The 17,327-nt window shown below is 37.1% G+C and overlaps 1 protein-coding gene across 2 annotated transcripts in view; it reads left to right on the forward strand.

The window, feature by feature from the left end:
- Nucleotides 1-17,327, forward strand: part of LOC133664564 (uncharacterized) — a 192,145-nt gene that overhangs the window by 107,878 nt on the left and 66,940 nt on the right. For both annotated transcript variants that reach the window (XM_062069281.1, XM_062069282.1), the window contains 6 exons: nucleotides 241-585; nucleotides 5,397-5,732; nucleotides 5,818-5,949; nucleotides 11,674-11,826; nucleotides 15,677-15,793; nucleotides 15,875-16,048. In XM_062069281.1, coding sequence (XP_061925265.1) covers nucleotides 241-585; nucleotides 5,397-5,732; nucleotides 5,818-5,949; nucleotides 11,674-11,826; nucleotides 15,677-15,793; nucleotides 15,875-16,048 — 1,257 coding nt within the window. The remainder of the gene's footprint in view (nucleotides 1-240; nucleotides 586-5,396; nucleotides 5,733-5,817; nucleotides 5,950-11,673; nucleotides 11,827-15,676; nucleotides 15,794-15,874; nucleotides 16,049-17,327) is intronic.

The following is a 17,327-nucleotide window of genomic DNA, read 5'->3' on the forward strand; positions in this document are numbered from 1 at the left end:
TAGAAATTATACTCTATGATCTAAGGAATGTTTTAACATAAATTATAAAGTGACATGAATATATTAAAATGAAAAAGAAACACTTTAGGTATTTTGCAGTGCAGAATTGCTAACTGTAAAATAAAAATGAAAAGACAACATATTTGATGCAGCTCTTGTATTGGATATAATTTAACTTTGTAGACATTAAGTAAACACAATGATCAACATGGAACTTTCTCCTAATATGTTCTTCTATAGGAAACAATCCTTCCAGTGACTCTGGTTCTGAACGGGTCATTTTTAGGGGTCCCGTGTGGGCGTATGATCACCTCTTTTCTAAGGACCGACAACCAGGACCTCTCTTTGGAGCTTGGACAGTCTTGCACCTCTCCACATCTGTCTGGAACCCTTACACACACTTTCTCCAGTCTTAGACGCAAAGGAATTCCTCAGACAATAATTGTAAAGGCAACTGCTCCTGGAGGCGCTGAACAGAATGAAGTTCTGTTCATAAAAGTGGGGACATGTCTTATTAGATTTGTTGAAGACAAAGTCAGGGCAGGCCGGTTCTGGGCTCTGCAGTCTAATTGCCCATCATTGCAGGTAAGCATAATGACTTTAAAGTTGGGCTGTCAAGTCATTATTTCTTTAAATCAGATGCATCACACTCTTAAATTGGATTGATTTGGGCTAATCATGATAAAGGTTATTACTCGCTTGCATAATTCAAATTTGCTTAAGAAAAGACCCCGATATTTGGACACAAACGCAATTTTGTTGTCACAATGTAATCCAGGAACGTTTAAATTTTTTTATTTAACTGCAAGTCATTGATTTTCTCCAAACTTGGTGACAATATGTAAAGTAAGAATTAGGTACGCATTTTCAAAATATTAGCAATAATATAGCAAACAAGGTACAGATATAGGGCTGCAACTAACGATTAATATGATAATCGATTAATCTGTCGATTATTACTTCGATTAATAATAGGATAAAAGAGACAAACTACATTTCTATCCTTTCCAGTATTTTATTGAAAAAAAACAGCATACTGGCACCATACTTATTTTGATTGTTTCTCAGCTGTTTGTACATGTTGCAGTTTATAAATAAAGGTTTAAAAAATATAAAATAAAATAAAATAACATAAAAATTGCCTGCACGCATGCGCATAGCATAGATCCAACGAATCAAAGACTAAATTAATCGCCAACTATTTTTATAATCGATTTTAATCGATTTAATCGATTAGTTGTAAACACAGATAGTAAACACACCCATAAACAACTTTACATAGTGCACCATTAAATATGCATTTACTCTTCTTTTAACCAGTTGTTTAAACAAACAAGCGTATTTACCTTATTAAAGGACATTGTTGATCTTTTTGGTACAATGCTATCAGCTGTGGTGATATGAATGACATCTTCTTGCAGCACTTTGTCTTCACCGACGTTAAGTAGCTTACATGCGCTGGCTGTTCATTTAGTGAAGGCGATGTTCAACTTACCGTATTTTCCAGACGATAAGACGCACTTAAAATCCATTTTTTTCCCTCAAAACTCGACAGTGCACCTTATAACTCGGTGCGCCTAATGTACGGAATAATTCTGGTTTTGCTTACCAACCTCAAAGCTATTTTATTTGGTACTTGATGTAATGATAAGTGTGACCAGTAGATGGCAGTCAAACATAAGAGATATGTGTAGACTGCAATATAATGGCAGTCAAACATAAGAGATACGTGTAGACTGCAATATGACTCAAGTAAACAACACCAACATTTTATATGTTCCATTGAAAATGTAGAACATTACACATGGGGTTCAAAATATATTAAAATGTTTTAGTAGGACTTTGTTAAGCTATGAAGCCGCACCGCTTGATGGATTGTACTGTGCTTCAACATACGAGTATTATTATGGTGTGTGTATAAGGTAAGACATATTTGGTGTTTTGTTTCGCAATATTATGCAAAAGCAACTTTTCTTACCTTCTGGTACCTGCTGATCTGTATTTAGGATCTGCATAAGTCCTGAAGAATTGCGCACGTCCGCCTTTGTAGTCCGTGCGCACACCATAGTCTATAAACTTCTTCTTTTTCTCTACTTATTATGGGACATTCATCCTCCGCTGTTGCCATTTCTAATATTAAGTAGTGTTAAGTTTTTACTTATATCTGCCATGAAAGCGCTAAAACATACCGATGTAGTGAGTTTACATAATTCAAGGAACTTTAGTCATTAGAGAGTTCCGGTCTGACAGTTTTTCACGGGACACATTTCCGGCGGATGAGGAGATGCTGCTCCATTATCAGTGTTTCCCACACATTCATTTATTTGTGGCGGCCCGCCACGAAAGAATTACATCCGCCACAAATAAAAAAAATTAAATTATTATTATTATTATTATTTTTATTTTTTTATTTTTTTTTGAGTTCCTGTCCAGCTTCTCAGGCAAATCATATAGTTGATGTAGATGCCCATATAGGCTGTTCAGATTTACTTTACAAAAGAGAAGTGTAGGATACTTCTCTTGTTGCCTTATTTGTATTTGACCACTACTGTTTTCTGTTTCTTTGTTACTGACTGTGGCAGGACACCTCTGCCTCTGTTTCACTTTATGTTGCTGGTAAATAATATAGTTGTAGTAGGCTAAAGTTAAATTATTTAGTATGCACTAATTAAAGGGGCAGAGCTTTAAGAGACATTTTAGCTGTTATATTTTATAAGATATATTTTTTGTAAGAACCACAATTAATAAATATATTTCAGTGAATAACTTATTGTTCAAATCTGTATATAAATATGTACATAAAGTGTTGTAATTATATTGTAAAATGGATGGATGGATGGATGGACGTTTAAAACAAAACTGTTATTATTAATTAGTAAGTATACATTTTTTGAGCCTTTTTAGAGAAAATCATATCATTGTAGTAAATTATGCAAATTACTCGATAATGTCATGGTGTCCACGCCCATAGCCACACCCCCACCGCCACAGGTATCTTGGCAGTTTATGGGAAACACTGGTTATTGATTTAAGTAAAGTCTGAATGTCATTAAAACAGTTAGCTCCATCTTTTGGCACTTCTTCCACTCCTGTCCTTGCACGCTACACCGCTACAACAAAGATGACGGGGAGAAGACGCTGCCGAAAGTGAGCCACGTAAATAAAACCATCCACAAAACGGCGCATCCGGAAGCGACTGTCAAAAAGCGGCTTGAAGATTATCTGTAAAACATAATCTCTGCAACATTTTGACCAAATAACCACCATTACATGTTATGTAGACCACAAGGAAGTGTTTTACATTTAGAAAAAAAAATAAAAAATAATAATGACTCCTTTAATGTGCCCTATAATCCGGTGCACTTTATATATGAAAAAAGATCGAAAATAGACCATTCATTGGCAGTGCACCTTATAATCTGGTGCGCACTATGGTCTGGAAAATACGGTATCTATGCTACTTTTGTAAACATTGACGCAGGTAAACTCCACCAGCGTTGAAGTTGTTTGTCGTTCTCCGTTTGGTCAAGTTGGTGTCGATGTAGCATTCACACGAGCGGCGCCATCCTCGAGTATGTGCTTTGCTTTAGGATGCCCTTTTAAACTTATGAGAAAATTTGTTGCTGCAGTGCCAACAAATTACCTCAGTTATATCTAAATTTCCATCAGTTTGTTTTGAAGTGAAATTATGCGCCTCTTATCACTTATCTTTGCACTGTTTAATAATAGACGCCAAATTCCGAGTTTACATGGGGTCATAACAAGTAAATACATTTAATAAATAAATGTTACTTATAAAGCACTCTTACCAGATAAAAATCACAGAGTGCTGTACAAAACATAGATGAATTAAAACAAAAATTATATCCAAACAACAAGGGCAACATCATTAAAATGTTTTTTATTTAATGTGCATTAACTAAAAGCTTTTTTTGAAAAGTGAAGTCTTCATATGTTTATAAGAGTCAACACAGTCAAGCTCTCGGAGGGACTGGTGCAAGTCATTCCAAAGTCTTGAGACCCCGGTCTGAAGGCTGAAGTGTAGGGGCACAACAAATCAGCAATATGCTTAGGAGCCCCACCTTGCAATGCACAGAAAGTCAGGACTGCAAAGACAAGGCTCAGGAACACTTCACAAAACCCCTGTCAGTAACTACAGTTTGTCGCTAAAACTATAGCCATTTATCAACAACACCCAGAAACGTCGCCGGCTTTGCTGGGCCCGAGCTCATCTAAGATGGACTGATGCAAAGTGGAAAAGTGTTCTGTGGTCTGACGAGTCCACATTTCAAATTGTTTTTGGAAACTGTGAACGTCGTGTCCTCCCAAACAAAGACGATAATAACCATCCGGACTGTTATAGACGCAAAGTTCAAAAGCCAGCATCTGTGATGGTATGGGGGTGTATTAGTGCCCAAGGCATGGGAAACTTACACATCTCTGAAGGCACCATTAATGCTGAAAGGTACATACAGGTTTTGGAGCAACATAAGTTGCCATCCAAGCAACGTCTTTTTCATGGACGCCCCTGCTTATTTCAGCAAGACAATGCCAAGCCACGTGTTACGTGTGGCTTTGTAGTAAAAGAGTGCAGGTACTAGACTGGCCTGCCTGTAGTCCAGACCTGTCTCCCATTGGGAAATGTGTGGCGCAATATGAAGCCTAAAATACAACAACGGAGACCCCCGGACTGTTAAACAACTTAAGCTGTACATCAAGCAAGAATGGGAAAGAATTCCACCTGAAAAGCTTCAAAAATGGGTCCCCTCTGTTCCCAAAAGTTTACTGAGTTTTGTTAAAAGGAAATGCCATGTAACACAGTGGTATGCCAATTTTTTTGCAATGTGCTTCTGCCATTAAATTCTAAGTTAATGATTTTTTTTTTTTTAAATTAAGTTTCTCAGTTCGAACATTGAATATCTTGTATTGCAGTCTATTTAATTGAATATGACTTGAAAAGGATTTGCAAATCATTGTATTATATTTTTATATACAAATTACACAACGTGCCAACTTCACTGGTTTTGTACAATAGTAAATGCAAGATGAGATGAATGATCATTTCGATATCTGAGTTTGACAACAAATGTTGTCATTTTAGAGATATTTCTCAGGTGATAAACGTTTTTGGTCAGTTGACTACAGTGACCCTCCAAAGACCTTGACTGATCAAACAACCCCAACGTTTCTAAAGCTGTTTTTAACAAATGCACCTGGAGCACTAAGGCATTTTTTTTTTTATCAAATAGTGTTTTTAGTCTTGGTTCATTTATGATAATGTGATTTTTTAAAAATGTTTATTATTCACGTGCGTTAACATGTTGACATGCCTACTTTAAGATAATGAAACTTGTGCTTATAATATATTTTAAGTAGTCTTTGTTGTTCCTTCCTAGGCCAACTTCAATGGATCAGTGTGGCAGGAGAGTCAGAGTAAATGGGCTGCCATGTTGGTTGCAGGTCTGGAGGATAGAAGGACTTTCCTTCGGCTGGATGCTCAGGGCTGGCCGGAGTTAAGTTTAGAAGGTGAGCTCAGGCACAACCTCCCTGCTCTCAGACATATCCCTGAACACAGCAGGGTGATTTTAACAAGCAAAGTTGGTGAAGAACAACATGACACAGAGGCCCTCGTTTTACTGAATGGGTGTGCTATGAGAGCCAGGGGAACTGTGATGTCACATTCTGGCCTGCAGGGGGCACTTGAGTATCACAGCAACTGTAGCATGGCACAGGTATATTTCCAGCATATTATTTGCATTGTATTGACACTGTTTAATGGAAAATGTCAATGTGTTCTCTTTATCTCGTGCTCTTTAGGAGTGGGGTAGTCCAGATAGGATGCAGGCCAATGGCTCCATATTTGTCTCCTCAACTATTGCTGAATCTCAAGTCTCCATGGCGATTGACAATGCAGAGTTGCATTCATTGGTTGCTCTGAAGAAAAATAAGGTTGTAAAATCCATATTTGTTGCTTTATCATAAGGGTCAAGTGTGGCCCACTGCTGTCGGAATTTTAAATATCAGAGAGTACAATTACTGCAATGTAGCCTCTATAGAGTGGACAATGTGAGAGATACAGGACAATTACCATCATTTGCAATTTTAATAGACAATAGCACAGCATTTAATATATGAACCCAATCCTAACAATATTTCCCACTCATGGCGCAAATAAAATAATACAAAAAGTCAACACACATGTTCACACATAACACAACCTGCTCACTGAACTTTGTGGATATCATAAAAAATGTCCACTCAAAATTACATTCACTTAAATCCCCTGCAATGCATTATGGGAAAATGCAAAACATTCTCTCCACATTTATCCATGTTTGGCGCTTTTAAGCTGCTTGATATTTCTGTTTGATTACACAACTTTAAGGAGGTCGTCACAGAAGTAAGCAGGGTAGGAGTCGAACTTTCAGCTACTCTTAATATCCAATTATATATATATATATATGTATATGTGTATATATATATATATATATATATATATATATATATATATATATTTATATATATATATATATATATATATTTATATATATATATATATATATATATATATATATATATATATATATATATATATATATATATATATATATATATATATATTTATATATATATATATATATATATATATATATCAGTGTTTCCCATAAACGGCCAAGATACCTGTGGCGGTGGGGGTGTGGCTATGGGCGTGGTCACCATGACATCATCGAGTAATTTGCATAATTTACTGCAATGATATGATTTTCTCTAAAAAGGCTAAAAAAATGTATACTTACTAATTAATAATAACAGTTTTGTTTTAAACGTCCATCCATCCATCCATCCATCCATCCATTTTACAATATAATTACAACACTTTATGTACATATTTATATACAGATTTGAACAATAAGTTATTCACTGAAATATATTTATTAATTGTGGTTCTTACAAAAAATATATCTTATAAAAATATAAAAGCTAAAATGTCTCTTAAAGCTCTGCCCCTTTAATTAGTGCATACTAAATAATTTAACTTTAGCCTACTACTACAACCATATTATTTACCAGCAACATAAAGTGAAACAGAGGCAGAGGTGTCCTGCCACAGTCAGTAACAAATAAACAGAAAACAGTAGTGGTGGTAGATAGACACAAAGCTTCATCAAACATCTGATCCACTGAAAAAAGAGCTCCAAAAATCTTGATCCTACACTTCTCTTTTGTAAAGTAAATCTGAACAGCCGATATGGGCATCTACATCAACTATATGATTTGCCTGAGAAGCTGGACAGGACAAAAAAAAATTAAATTTTTGTGTTTTTTTTGTTGCGGCCTTAATTCTTTCGTGGCGGGCCACAACAAATAAATGAATGTGTGGGAAACACTGTATATATATATGTATGTATATGTATATATATATATATATACATATATATATGTATATATATATATATATATGTATATATATGTGTGTGTGTGTGTGTGTGTATATATATATATGTGTGTATATATATATATATATACAGTATATATATATATATATATATACAGTATATATATATATATATATATATGTATGTATGTAGGGGTGCTCCCCCCCCTGCCCACCTCAACCTCCTCATGCTCTCTCAGGGAGAGCATGTCCCAAATTCCAAGCTGCTGTTTTGAGGCATGTTAAAAAAAACAATGCACTTTGTGACTTCAATAATAAATATGGCAGTGCCATGTTGGCATTTTTTTCCATAACTTGAGTTGATTTATTTTCGAAAACCTTGTTACATTGTTTAATGCATCCAGCGGGGCATCACAACAAAATTAGACATAATAATGTGTTAATTCCACGACTGTATATATCGGTATCGGTTGATATCGGAATCGGTAAATAAGAGTTGGACAATACCGGAATATCTGATATTAGCAAAAAAGCCATTATCGGACATTTCTAATATATATATGTATGTATGTATGTATGTATGTATGTATGTATGTATGTATGTATGTATATTTATATATGTATGTATATATATATATGTATATTTATATATATGTATATGTATGTATATATATGTGTATATATATATATATATATATATATATATATATATATATATATATATATATATATATATATATATATATATATATATATATACATATATATACACACTACAGTTCAAAAGTTTGGGGTCTCCCAAACAATTTTGTTGAATAGCCTTCATTTCTAAGAACAAGAATAGATGTTTCAGATGAAAGTTCTCTTTTTCTGGCCATTTTGAGCGTTTAATTGACCCCACAAATGGGATGCTCCAGAAACTCAATCTGCTCAAAGGAAGCTCAGTTTTGTAGCTTCTGTAACGAGCTAAACTGTTTTCAGATGTGTGAACATGATTGCACAAGGGTTTTCTAATCATCAATTAGCCTTCTGAGCCAATGAGCAAACACATCGTACCATTAGAACACTGGAGTGATAGTATCTGGAAATGGGCCTCTATACACCTATGTAGATATTGCACCAAAAACCAGACATTTGCAGCTAGAATAGTAATTTACCACATTAGCAATGTATAGAGTGTATTTCTTTAAAGTTAAGACTAGTTTAAAGTTATCTTCATTGAAAAGTACAGTGCTTTTCCTTAAAAAATAAGGACATTTCAACGTGACCCCAAACTTTTGAACGGTAGTGTATATACAGGTATGTGTGTGTGTGTGTGTGTGTGTGTGTGTGTGTGTGTGTGTCTGTGTGTGTGTGTGTGTGTGTGTGTGTGTGTGTGTGTGTGTGTGTGTGTGTGTGTGTGTGTATATGTATATGTGTATGTATATATGTATATATACAAACGTATGTGTGTGTATCATACTTGCCAACCCTCCCGATTTTCCCGGGAGATTTTCGAATCTCAGTGCCCCTCCCGAAAATCTCCCGGGGCAACCATTCTCCTGAATTTCTCCCGATTTCCACCAGGACACCATATATATTGGGGGCGTGCCTTAAAGGCACTGCCTTTAGCGTCCTCTACAACCTCTACAACCTGTCGTCACGTTCACCTTTCCTCCATACAAACAGCGTGCCGGCCTAGTCACATAATATATGCGGCTTTTACACACACATGAGTGAATTCAAGGCATACTTGATCAACAGCCATACAGGTCACACTGAGGGTTGCCATATAAACAACTTTAACACTGTTACAAATATGCGCCACACTGTGAACCCACACTAAACAAGAATCACACAATCACATTTCGGGAGAACATCCGCACCGTAACGCAACATAAACACAACAGAACAAATACCCAGAACCCCTTGCAGCACTAACTCTTCCGGGACGCTACAATATACACCCCCTGCTACCACCATTAATATCTCAGTATGTTTAGGCCATGTCACGATACATGATATATATCCCGATATTTTGCTTTAGCCTTGAATTAACACTTTATACATATAATCACACCAGTATGATGATTCTATGTGTCTACATTAAAACATTCTTGTTCATACTGCATTAATATATGCTCATTTTAAACTTTCATGCAGAGAGAGAAATCACAACTAAGTCAATTTACCAAAACTGTATTTATTAAACAGTTATTAAGCAGTGGCACAAACATTCAGGTAATTTCCAAAACAGAAAGTGCAAAATTGTCAGACATTTTAAAACTAGCTATTAGTGCACTTTTGTGCATGATGTCACAAGATATTTCAATAACTGTCAAATAAAAATGAGCTGCATAATAGGAAATCAAATAGTGTACGTCCTTCGCTATGTGGTAGGTTATTGAGGACGATATCTCCTTCTGTTGTTGACGGGCAAATTATGCTACAAATTAGCAGTAATGCTGCTTTTTGTAGCAACGCTTTTGCCGCACACTTTACATATTACGGTTGTCTGTTCAACATATTCCCGCTTGAAGCCAAACCACCGCCAGATGATGGACCCCGTGCTGGTATCAAATTCTTCTTCCTTCATTTGATACCAGATTCGCACCTTCTTTCTCGTATTACTACTCGCACCTCTCCGCTAGCATCACAGCTAATGTTACCCATGCTGCTACCTCTGCTCCGTGAGAGCGTATGACGTTGCACACGCGACAGTATGTGACGTATGTAAGAAGGTGCGCTTGTTTTATGTCTCTGTGAGAAGGAGAGACAAGAAAGACTGAGAAACGCCTGTAGTGTAATGACCGCAGCTAAAAGCAACTGCGTGAGAACGTATACTCGAATATCACGTTATAGTCATTTTCTATATCGCACAGAGACAAACCCGCGATATATTGAGTATATTCGATATATCGCCCAGTCCTATGCTAGATACATGTATACGCTATAAAATGTGTATATATACAGTATTTTGTTACTTTACATGCAGTCGGCATTCGGCCTCCCAAGTTTGGACAACCCTGCTTTATATTTTACTAAGCAAGTAGTGTTATCATCCACTTAGATCAGGGGTGGGCAATTAATTTTTACCGGGGGCCGCATGAGCAACCCGAGCACTGCTGGAGGGCCACATCGACAATATTTCAATTAAATTTTGCTCAATATTATTTTTGATATATACCGTAAGATAAATAATAATAATAATAATAATAATTAATAATAATAGTAATACTTCAACATAGTGTGTGTAACAGCATTCCATGACTAATATAAATAAATTAACATTAATAATAAATGACAGTAAAATAAGCACACGTATGACTGAGGAGTCATAGTGTAACTTTGTGTGGTGTTTGAGTTGTCCGACTTTTTGTGTGGCCATAAACGCACCAGTGGTTTAGTGCTATGCGTGTTGGTGACAGATGACAAGTTGGTTTTGGCCTGGTTTGTACGGAAGAAAATGACTAGTTTTTCGAGATAGAAGTGTTTTACTTATGTTTTTGGTGTGGTTCTGGCCGAATATAAACAGTTTTGCTCAATAAAGTGATCGATATAATTCCTGGCCTCGAAGCATCTCGATAGACGTTACAATAATTGAACGGTGTTGACGAACACCGTTAGGGCCGCTTGTTGTCACTGTCACTCAAAGTTGCATTACAAAATTACATAGAATAAATATGTTTATTTTGTTTAGAATTCAGATGGGATTTGATTTGGTGCGCGGCATATATTTGCTGCGCGCAGCAGACGCTAGCAGTGCGCAATTGCGCAGGCACGCACCTTAAAGGGAACGTTGCATGGCAGTCCATGTCTTGTTGGAAACACGCCATTCTTCATCAACTTTTCTCTTTTTAGCGTCTCGGGTGTAAACCGTGCATCACTTGTCGCTGCATGTGCACCTTCACTCGCAGGTTACACACGGACACACGCCCATAAATAATACTTTTCAAAATAAAAGCAGCACAGTTGTATTGCGCGCACGACATAGATGTTTTTTCAACTTTATTTTGTAATTAATGATTGCAGCTGTTCACATTCACTCACAATCACGAACACGCATACGTCCACACGGAAGTAATACAAATAACGATTTTCAAAACAAAAGCAGCACCGTTGTATTGCACACTCGACATAGATACTTTTTAAAATGTATTTTGTAATTTATAATTGGCCTCACGCGGGCCGTACAGGGACGCACAAAGGGCCGGATGCGGCCCGCGGGCCGCAGAATGCTCAGGTCTGACTTAGATCCTCAATAATGTGAAGCCATGTATTATAATTTTCTTTTTCAGGAAGAAAATGAAATTTCTCTTTATTTTAACCACACTGTGCCCCTGTTGAAGACGCTCGGTATCACTGCAGATGCTGGAATTGCACTGAGTTTTGGGCATCATGGCAACCAATCATATTATTGCAGAACGCATGGCAGTGCCCAAAACCAAAAGGTAATATACTACATAACATATGCATTGAAACACACATGGGTCTTTAAAAACCCTTAAAACAGGGGTGTGAAACTCATTTTCATTGGGAGCTACATTGCAGTTATGCCCTCGAAGGGCTGCTTCTAACAGTAAATATACTGCATATGAATGTACTGTAAATGTATATTGTCTAATATTCTGTATGTTTTAATGATAGGTAAATTCCTTTAAAATCATTTATCAAGGTGACAAGCAGTTAGTTAGCTTAGAGGTGTCCTGAGCCGATATTGATATCGGTCCAATATCAGCAAAAAAAACAAGTATCGGATGATATGTGCTTGCATGTACAAACCCCGTTTCCATATGAGTTGGGAAATTGTGTTAGATGTAAATATAAACGGAATACAATGATTTGCAAATCCTTTTCAACCCATATTCAGTTGAATATGCTACAAAGACAACATATTTGATGTTCAAACTGATAAACATTTTTTTTTTTTGCAAATATACATTAACTTTAGAATTTGATGCCAGCAACACGTGACAAAGAAGTTGGGAAAGGTGGCAATAAATACTGATAAAGTTGAGGAATGCCCAACAAACAGTTATTTGGAACATCCCACAGGTGAACAGGCAAATTGGGAACAGGTGGGTGCCGCGATTGGGTATTTAAGTAGATTCCATGAAATGCTCAGTCATTCACAAACAAGGATGGGGCGAGGGTCACCACTTTGTCAACAAATGCGTGAGCAAATTGTTGAACAGTTTAAGAAAAACCTTTCTCAACCAGCTATTGCAAGGAATTTAGGGATTTCACCATCTACGGTCTGTAATATCATCAAAGGGTTCAGAGAATCTGGAGAAATCACTGCACGTAAACAGCTAAGCCCGTGACCTTCGATCCCTCAGGCTGTACTGCATCAACAAGCGACATCAATGTGTAAAGGATATCACCACATGGGCTCAGGAACACTTCAGAAACCCACTGTCAGTAACTACAGTTGGTCGCTACATCTGTAAGTTCAAGTTAAAACTCTCCTATGCAAGGCGAAAATCGTTTATCAACAACACCCAGAAACGCCGTCGGCTTCGCTGGGCCTGAGCTCATCTAAGATGGACTTATACAAAGTGGAAAAGTGTTCTGTGGTCTGACAAGTCCACATTTCAAATTGTTTTTGGAAACAATGGACGTTGTGTCCTCCGGACCAAAGAGGAAAAGAACTATTTAGATGTTAAAGGCGCAAAGTTGAAAAGCCAGCATCTGTGATGGTATGGGGGTGTATTAGTGCCCAATACATGGTTAACTTACACATCTGTGAAGGCGCCATTAATGCTGAAAGGTACATACAGGTTTTGGAGCAACATATGTTGCCATCCAAGCAACGTTACCATGGGCGCCCCTGCCTATTTCAGCAAGACAATGCCAAGCCACGTGTTACATCAACGTGGCTTCATAGTAAAAGAGTGCAGGGTACTAGACTGGCCTGCCTGTAGTCCAGACCTGTCTCCCATTGAAAATGTGTGGCGCATTATGAAGCCTAAAATACCACAACAGAGACCCCCGGACTGTTGAACAACTTAAGCTGTACATCAAGCAAGAATGGAAAAGAATTCCACCTGAGAAGCTTAAAAAATGTGTCTCCTCAGTTCCCAAACGTTTACTGAGTGTTGTTAAAAGGAAAGGCCATGTAACACAGTGGTGAACATGCCCTTTCCCAACTACTTTGGCACGTGTTGCAGCCATGAAATTCTAAGTGAATTATTATTTGCAAAAAAAAAGTTTATGAGTTTGAACATTTAATATCTTGTCTTTGTAGTGCATTCAATTGAATATGGGTTGAAAAGGATTTGCAAATCATTGTATTCCGTTTATATTTACATCTAACACAATTTCCCAACTGGAAACAGGGTTTGTAAAATATCCGATATAAGCACCGGTACAAGCAGTCCTGAAGCATGTTTACTTGTCCAAAGCTGGACAGCCAGTTAACATCTGAGTGTATTGACAATAAAGGTATATTCTATTCTAAATGTTCTCCTATAAAAAGTTGATCTTTTCTAGTTTTTAGGCAAGTTATTTAGAAAAGATAAACATTGTTAGCTATTGGCTACTAGGAGCTCGCAGCTTCACAACAGTTAATCACACAAAGCACACCCCTGTACGTCAGGGGTGTCAAACTCATTTTCATTGTGGGCCACATCGCAGTTATAACTCCAATTATTACACAATTTCCTATGCATTTGAGTATTTTTTTAAATGTATAAATTGATGGATAACGTAATTGCTTTTAAAATCATTGGAACAAGCATTTTATTCTCACAAAAAATGGTTTGGAATATATGTCAATATTTGGGTTTCCAAACTTTTTCACCAATCACGGCATACTAAAAAGCCCAAGTATACGAGTGCCATTTTGATATATTTTTATTTTGTAAAAAGAAATGCTAAAACAAACATTACCTATATATTTAAAGGCAAAATTTAGTGTCAGCTTTGTTTACAGATGAGTACATCATTATTAATTATGGGTTAAAAAAACAACAGCAAAAATGTAAAAAAAATAAAAAGCAAAAAGACATAATGTAACTAGAAAAAGCAAAACTGTTGATACTAATAACACACGTTGTCCTTTATAACAGTGGTCCCCAACCTTTTTGTAACCGCTTGAAATTTGGTCCCGTGGACCGGGGGGGGGGGGGGGGGGGGGGGGGGGGGGGGGGGGGTTGTTATGGTATTTTTTATTTTTTATTTTTTTATTTTTTTATTTTTTTTTGTCATTAAAGAAATACAATTATGTGTGCTTACGGACTGTATTGATCTATATTGATATATAATGTAGGAACCAGAAATAATAATAACAGAAAGAAACAACCCTTTTGTGCGAATGAGTGTAAATGGGGAAGGGAGGTTTTTTGGGTTGGCACTAATTATAAGTGTATCTTGTGTTTTTTATGTTGATTTAATTTTAAAAAAATTAAAAAATTATTATTATTATTATTTATTTTTTTAAATTTCTTGTGCGGCCCGGTACCAATCGATCCACGGCCCGTGCTTTATAACACATAACTGAAATATATATAATGTCTGTTTTTATCTGTTTTAAATTGTATTATTAACAAAAACATTTATAAAGTGGCCCCCATATACTTTGACTTTTCAGTATGCAACCTTTGGTGTAAAATGTTTTAAATTATTGTCAGCTTTTTTCTCATTCCATCACAAATTTTCACTTTTTATTTTTTTTATTTTTTTATTTTTACTGTTTTTTTGCCCAAAAATGTTCTGCGGGCCATCAAAACTGGAGCTGCTGGCCGCACTTTGGTCACCCCTGTTTTAATACAATGTTTTATGTATGGCCCGACTATTCTCAAGTTTAAAAGACATGAAATTTTTCTGTCAAGTACTTTATTGATGGACATTATTGCCAGGCTTTAGCAGGCCATGTAAAATGAAGTGGTGGACCAGATCTGGCGCCGGGATCTTGAGTTTGACACAAGTGCTGTACTTAATGAATCTCCTTAATTGAACGATATTGCTGTCTAAATCAGCACCATTGTCAATATAAACAAGTATCAAATAATGATAGTTGGATATTACTTACATATACAAAGTCTACAAGGCAGAATTAGAAAGGATTCAGTAACAAATGTGTTCGCATCATTCAGTTTACTGCGTCATGATCTTAACTTAATCTTAATTACTGAAAATACAAAATAAGGAAATATGTTAAGCACTAAAAAATTAGTACTTTTTAGACATACATTATTTTTTAGGCTTCCACGGGTCACACACAATGATGTGTGACCCCCGGGTCTTGAGTTTGACACCTTTGCCTTAAAACGTAAAGTGACAATCATGTTTGAATTACAGTTAAGTCAAGAGGTGACTGTGGAGAGGACGAGTCAGGCAGTTACCGTGAAGAGTACTTTCAGACATTCATTGAACTACCTGCATACAATGGGAGTCCCTGGAAACAACAGTATCCAGGTAGATACAGCCAGTCAGCAACTATTCATCAGGAAGGACTGCTGATACCTATCATTTGTTTTGTGCCCTTTTTATGTTTAGGTCGAGCTTGTTTCCTCTGAAGGAAAGGCGCTGACCATAAAATCCCAATTTGGACATCAGCAAGCGGGACTGAGACTTGAGATGAAATCTTTTCCCATGACTAAAGAGATAATGGGAGTCATGTGGCACAGTTTCTCATGGCTCCAGCAAAGAGGAGTGCCACGTAACATAGAGGTATTCAATAAATACATTATATTGTATCATAGGGTGATGGCATACATTTGTTATGTACATTCATATTTAAAGCACACATGTTCTTACTGTCTCAACGAAGTGCAAACACTTGTTTTTGGTATTTGGTATTGTTATGTTCGTAAATAGGTTGATTGGCAACACTAAAAATGGTCCCTAGTGTGTGAATGTGAGTGTGAATGTTGTCTGTCTATCTGTGTTGGCCCTGCAATGAGGTGGCGACTTGTACAGGGTGTACCCCGCCTACCGCCCGAATGCAGCTGAGATAGGCTCCAGCAACCCCCGCGACCCCGAAAAGGACAAGCGGTAGAAAAATGGATGGATGGATGTCTGTTTGTAAAGGAAAAAAGAAGCCATTTTGTGGTATATGATTGTACATACCGTATTTTCCGCACCATAAGCCGCACCTAAAAACCACAATTTTTGTCAAAAGCAGACAGTGCGGCTAATAACCCGGTGCGCCTTATATATGGATTAATATTCATATTTATTTTCATAAGGTTTAGGTCTCGCAACTACGGTAAACAGTCGCCATCTTTTTTCCCCGTAAAAGAGGAAGCGCTTCTTCTTCTACGGTAAGCAACCGCCCCATAGAAGAGGAAGCGCTTCTTCTTCTACTGTAAGCAACCGCCAAGGTGAGCACCCGCCCCCGGAGAAGAAGAAGCTCGCGGATATTTAATTTCATTTGTTTTTCTGTAAAGACAACAAAATGTCTCCTACTAAGAGACACGCGTACAAGGTTCCACTGACTTTTGATATTCATGTGAACCGCACTGTGGATACAACGGGAACACGTACGGTGAATATTCGCACCACAGGGAATGAGAAGTCGTCCTACTGTGGTTCTAGCTAGCCATGCTAACGGCCAGAAACTTCCACCCACGGTGATATTCAAAAGGAAGACCTTGCCAAAAGAGAACTTTCCAGCCGGCGTCATCATAAAAGCTAACTCGAAGGGGTGGATGGATGAAGAAAAGATGAGCGAGTGGTTGATAGACGTTTACGCGAAGACACCGGGTGACTTTTTTCACGCAGCGCCGTTCCTGTTGATCTACGACTGCATGCGCGTCCACATCACAGATGGTGTCAAAAAACAAGTGAAGCACACCGAAGAAGAATAATTCGAGGGATTTGTAGATGAGTAATAACTTCAGAAAGTGAGCTTTAAATGTTTATTTTGTGTGTTGTGTGACACTAACGTATGAGCAACGTTGAGTTATTGATGTTGCTATTGCTCTGCACTATTTTGAGTGTTACTATT

The sequence above is a fragment of the Entelurus aequoreus genome, linkage group LG14, assembly GCF_033978785.1.
Source record: "Entelurus aequoreus isolate RoL-2023_Sb linkage group LG14, RoL_Eaeq_v1.1, whole genome shotgun sequence".
NCBI classification, from domain to species: domain Eukaryota; kingdom Metazoa; phylum Chordata; class Actinopteri; order Syngnathiformes; family Syngnathidae; genus Entelurus; species Entelurus aequoreus.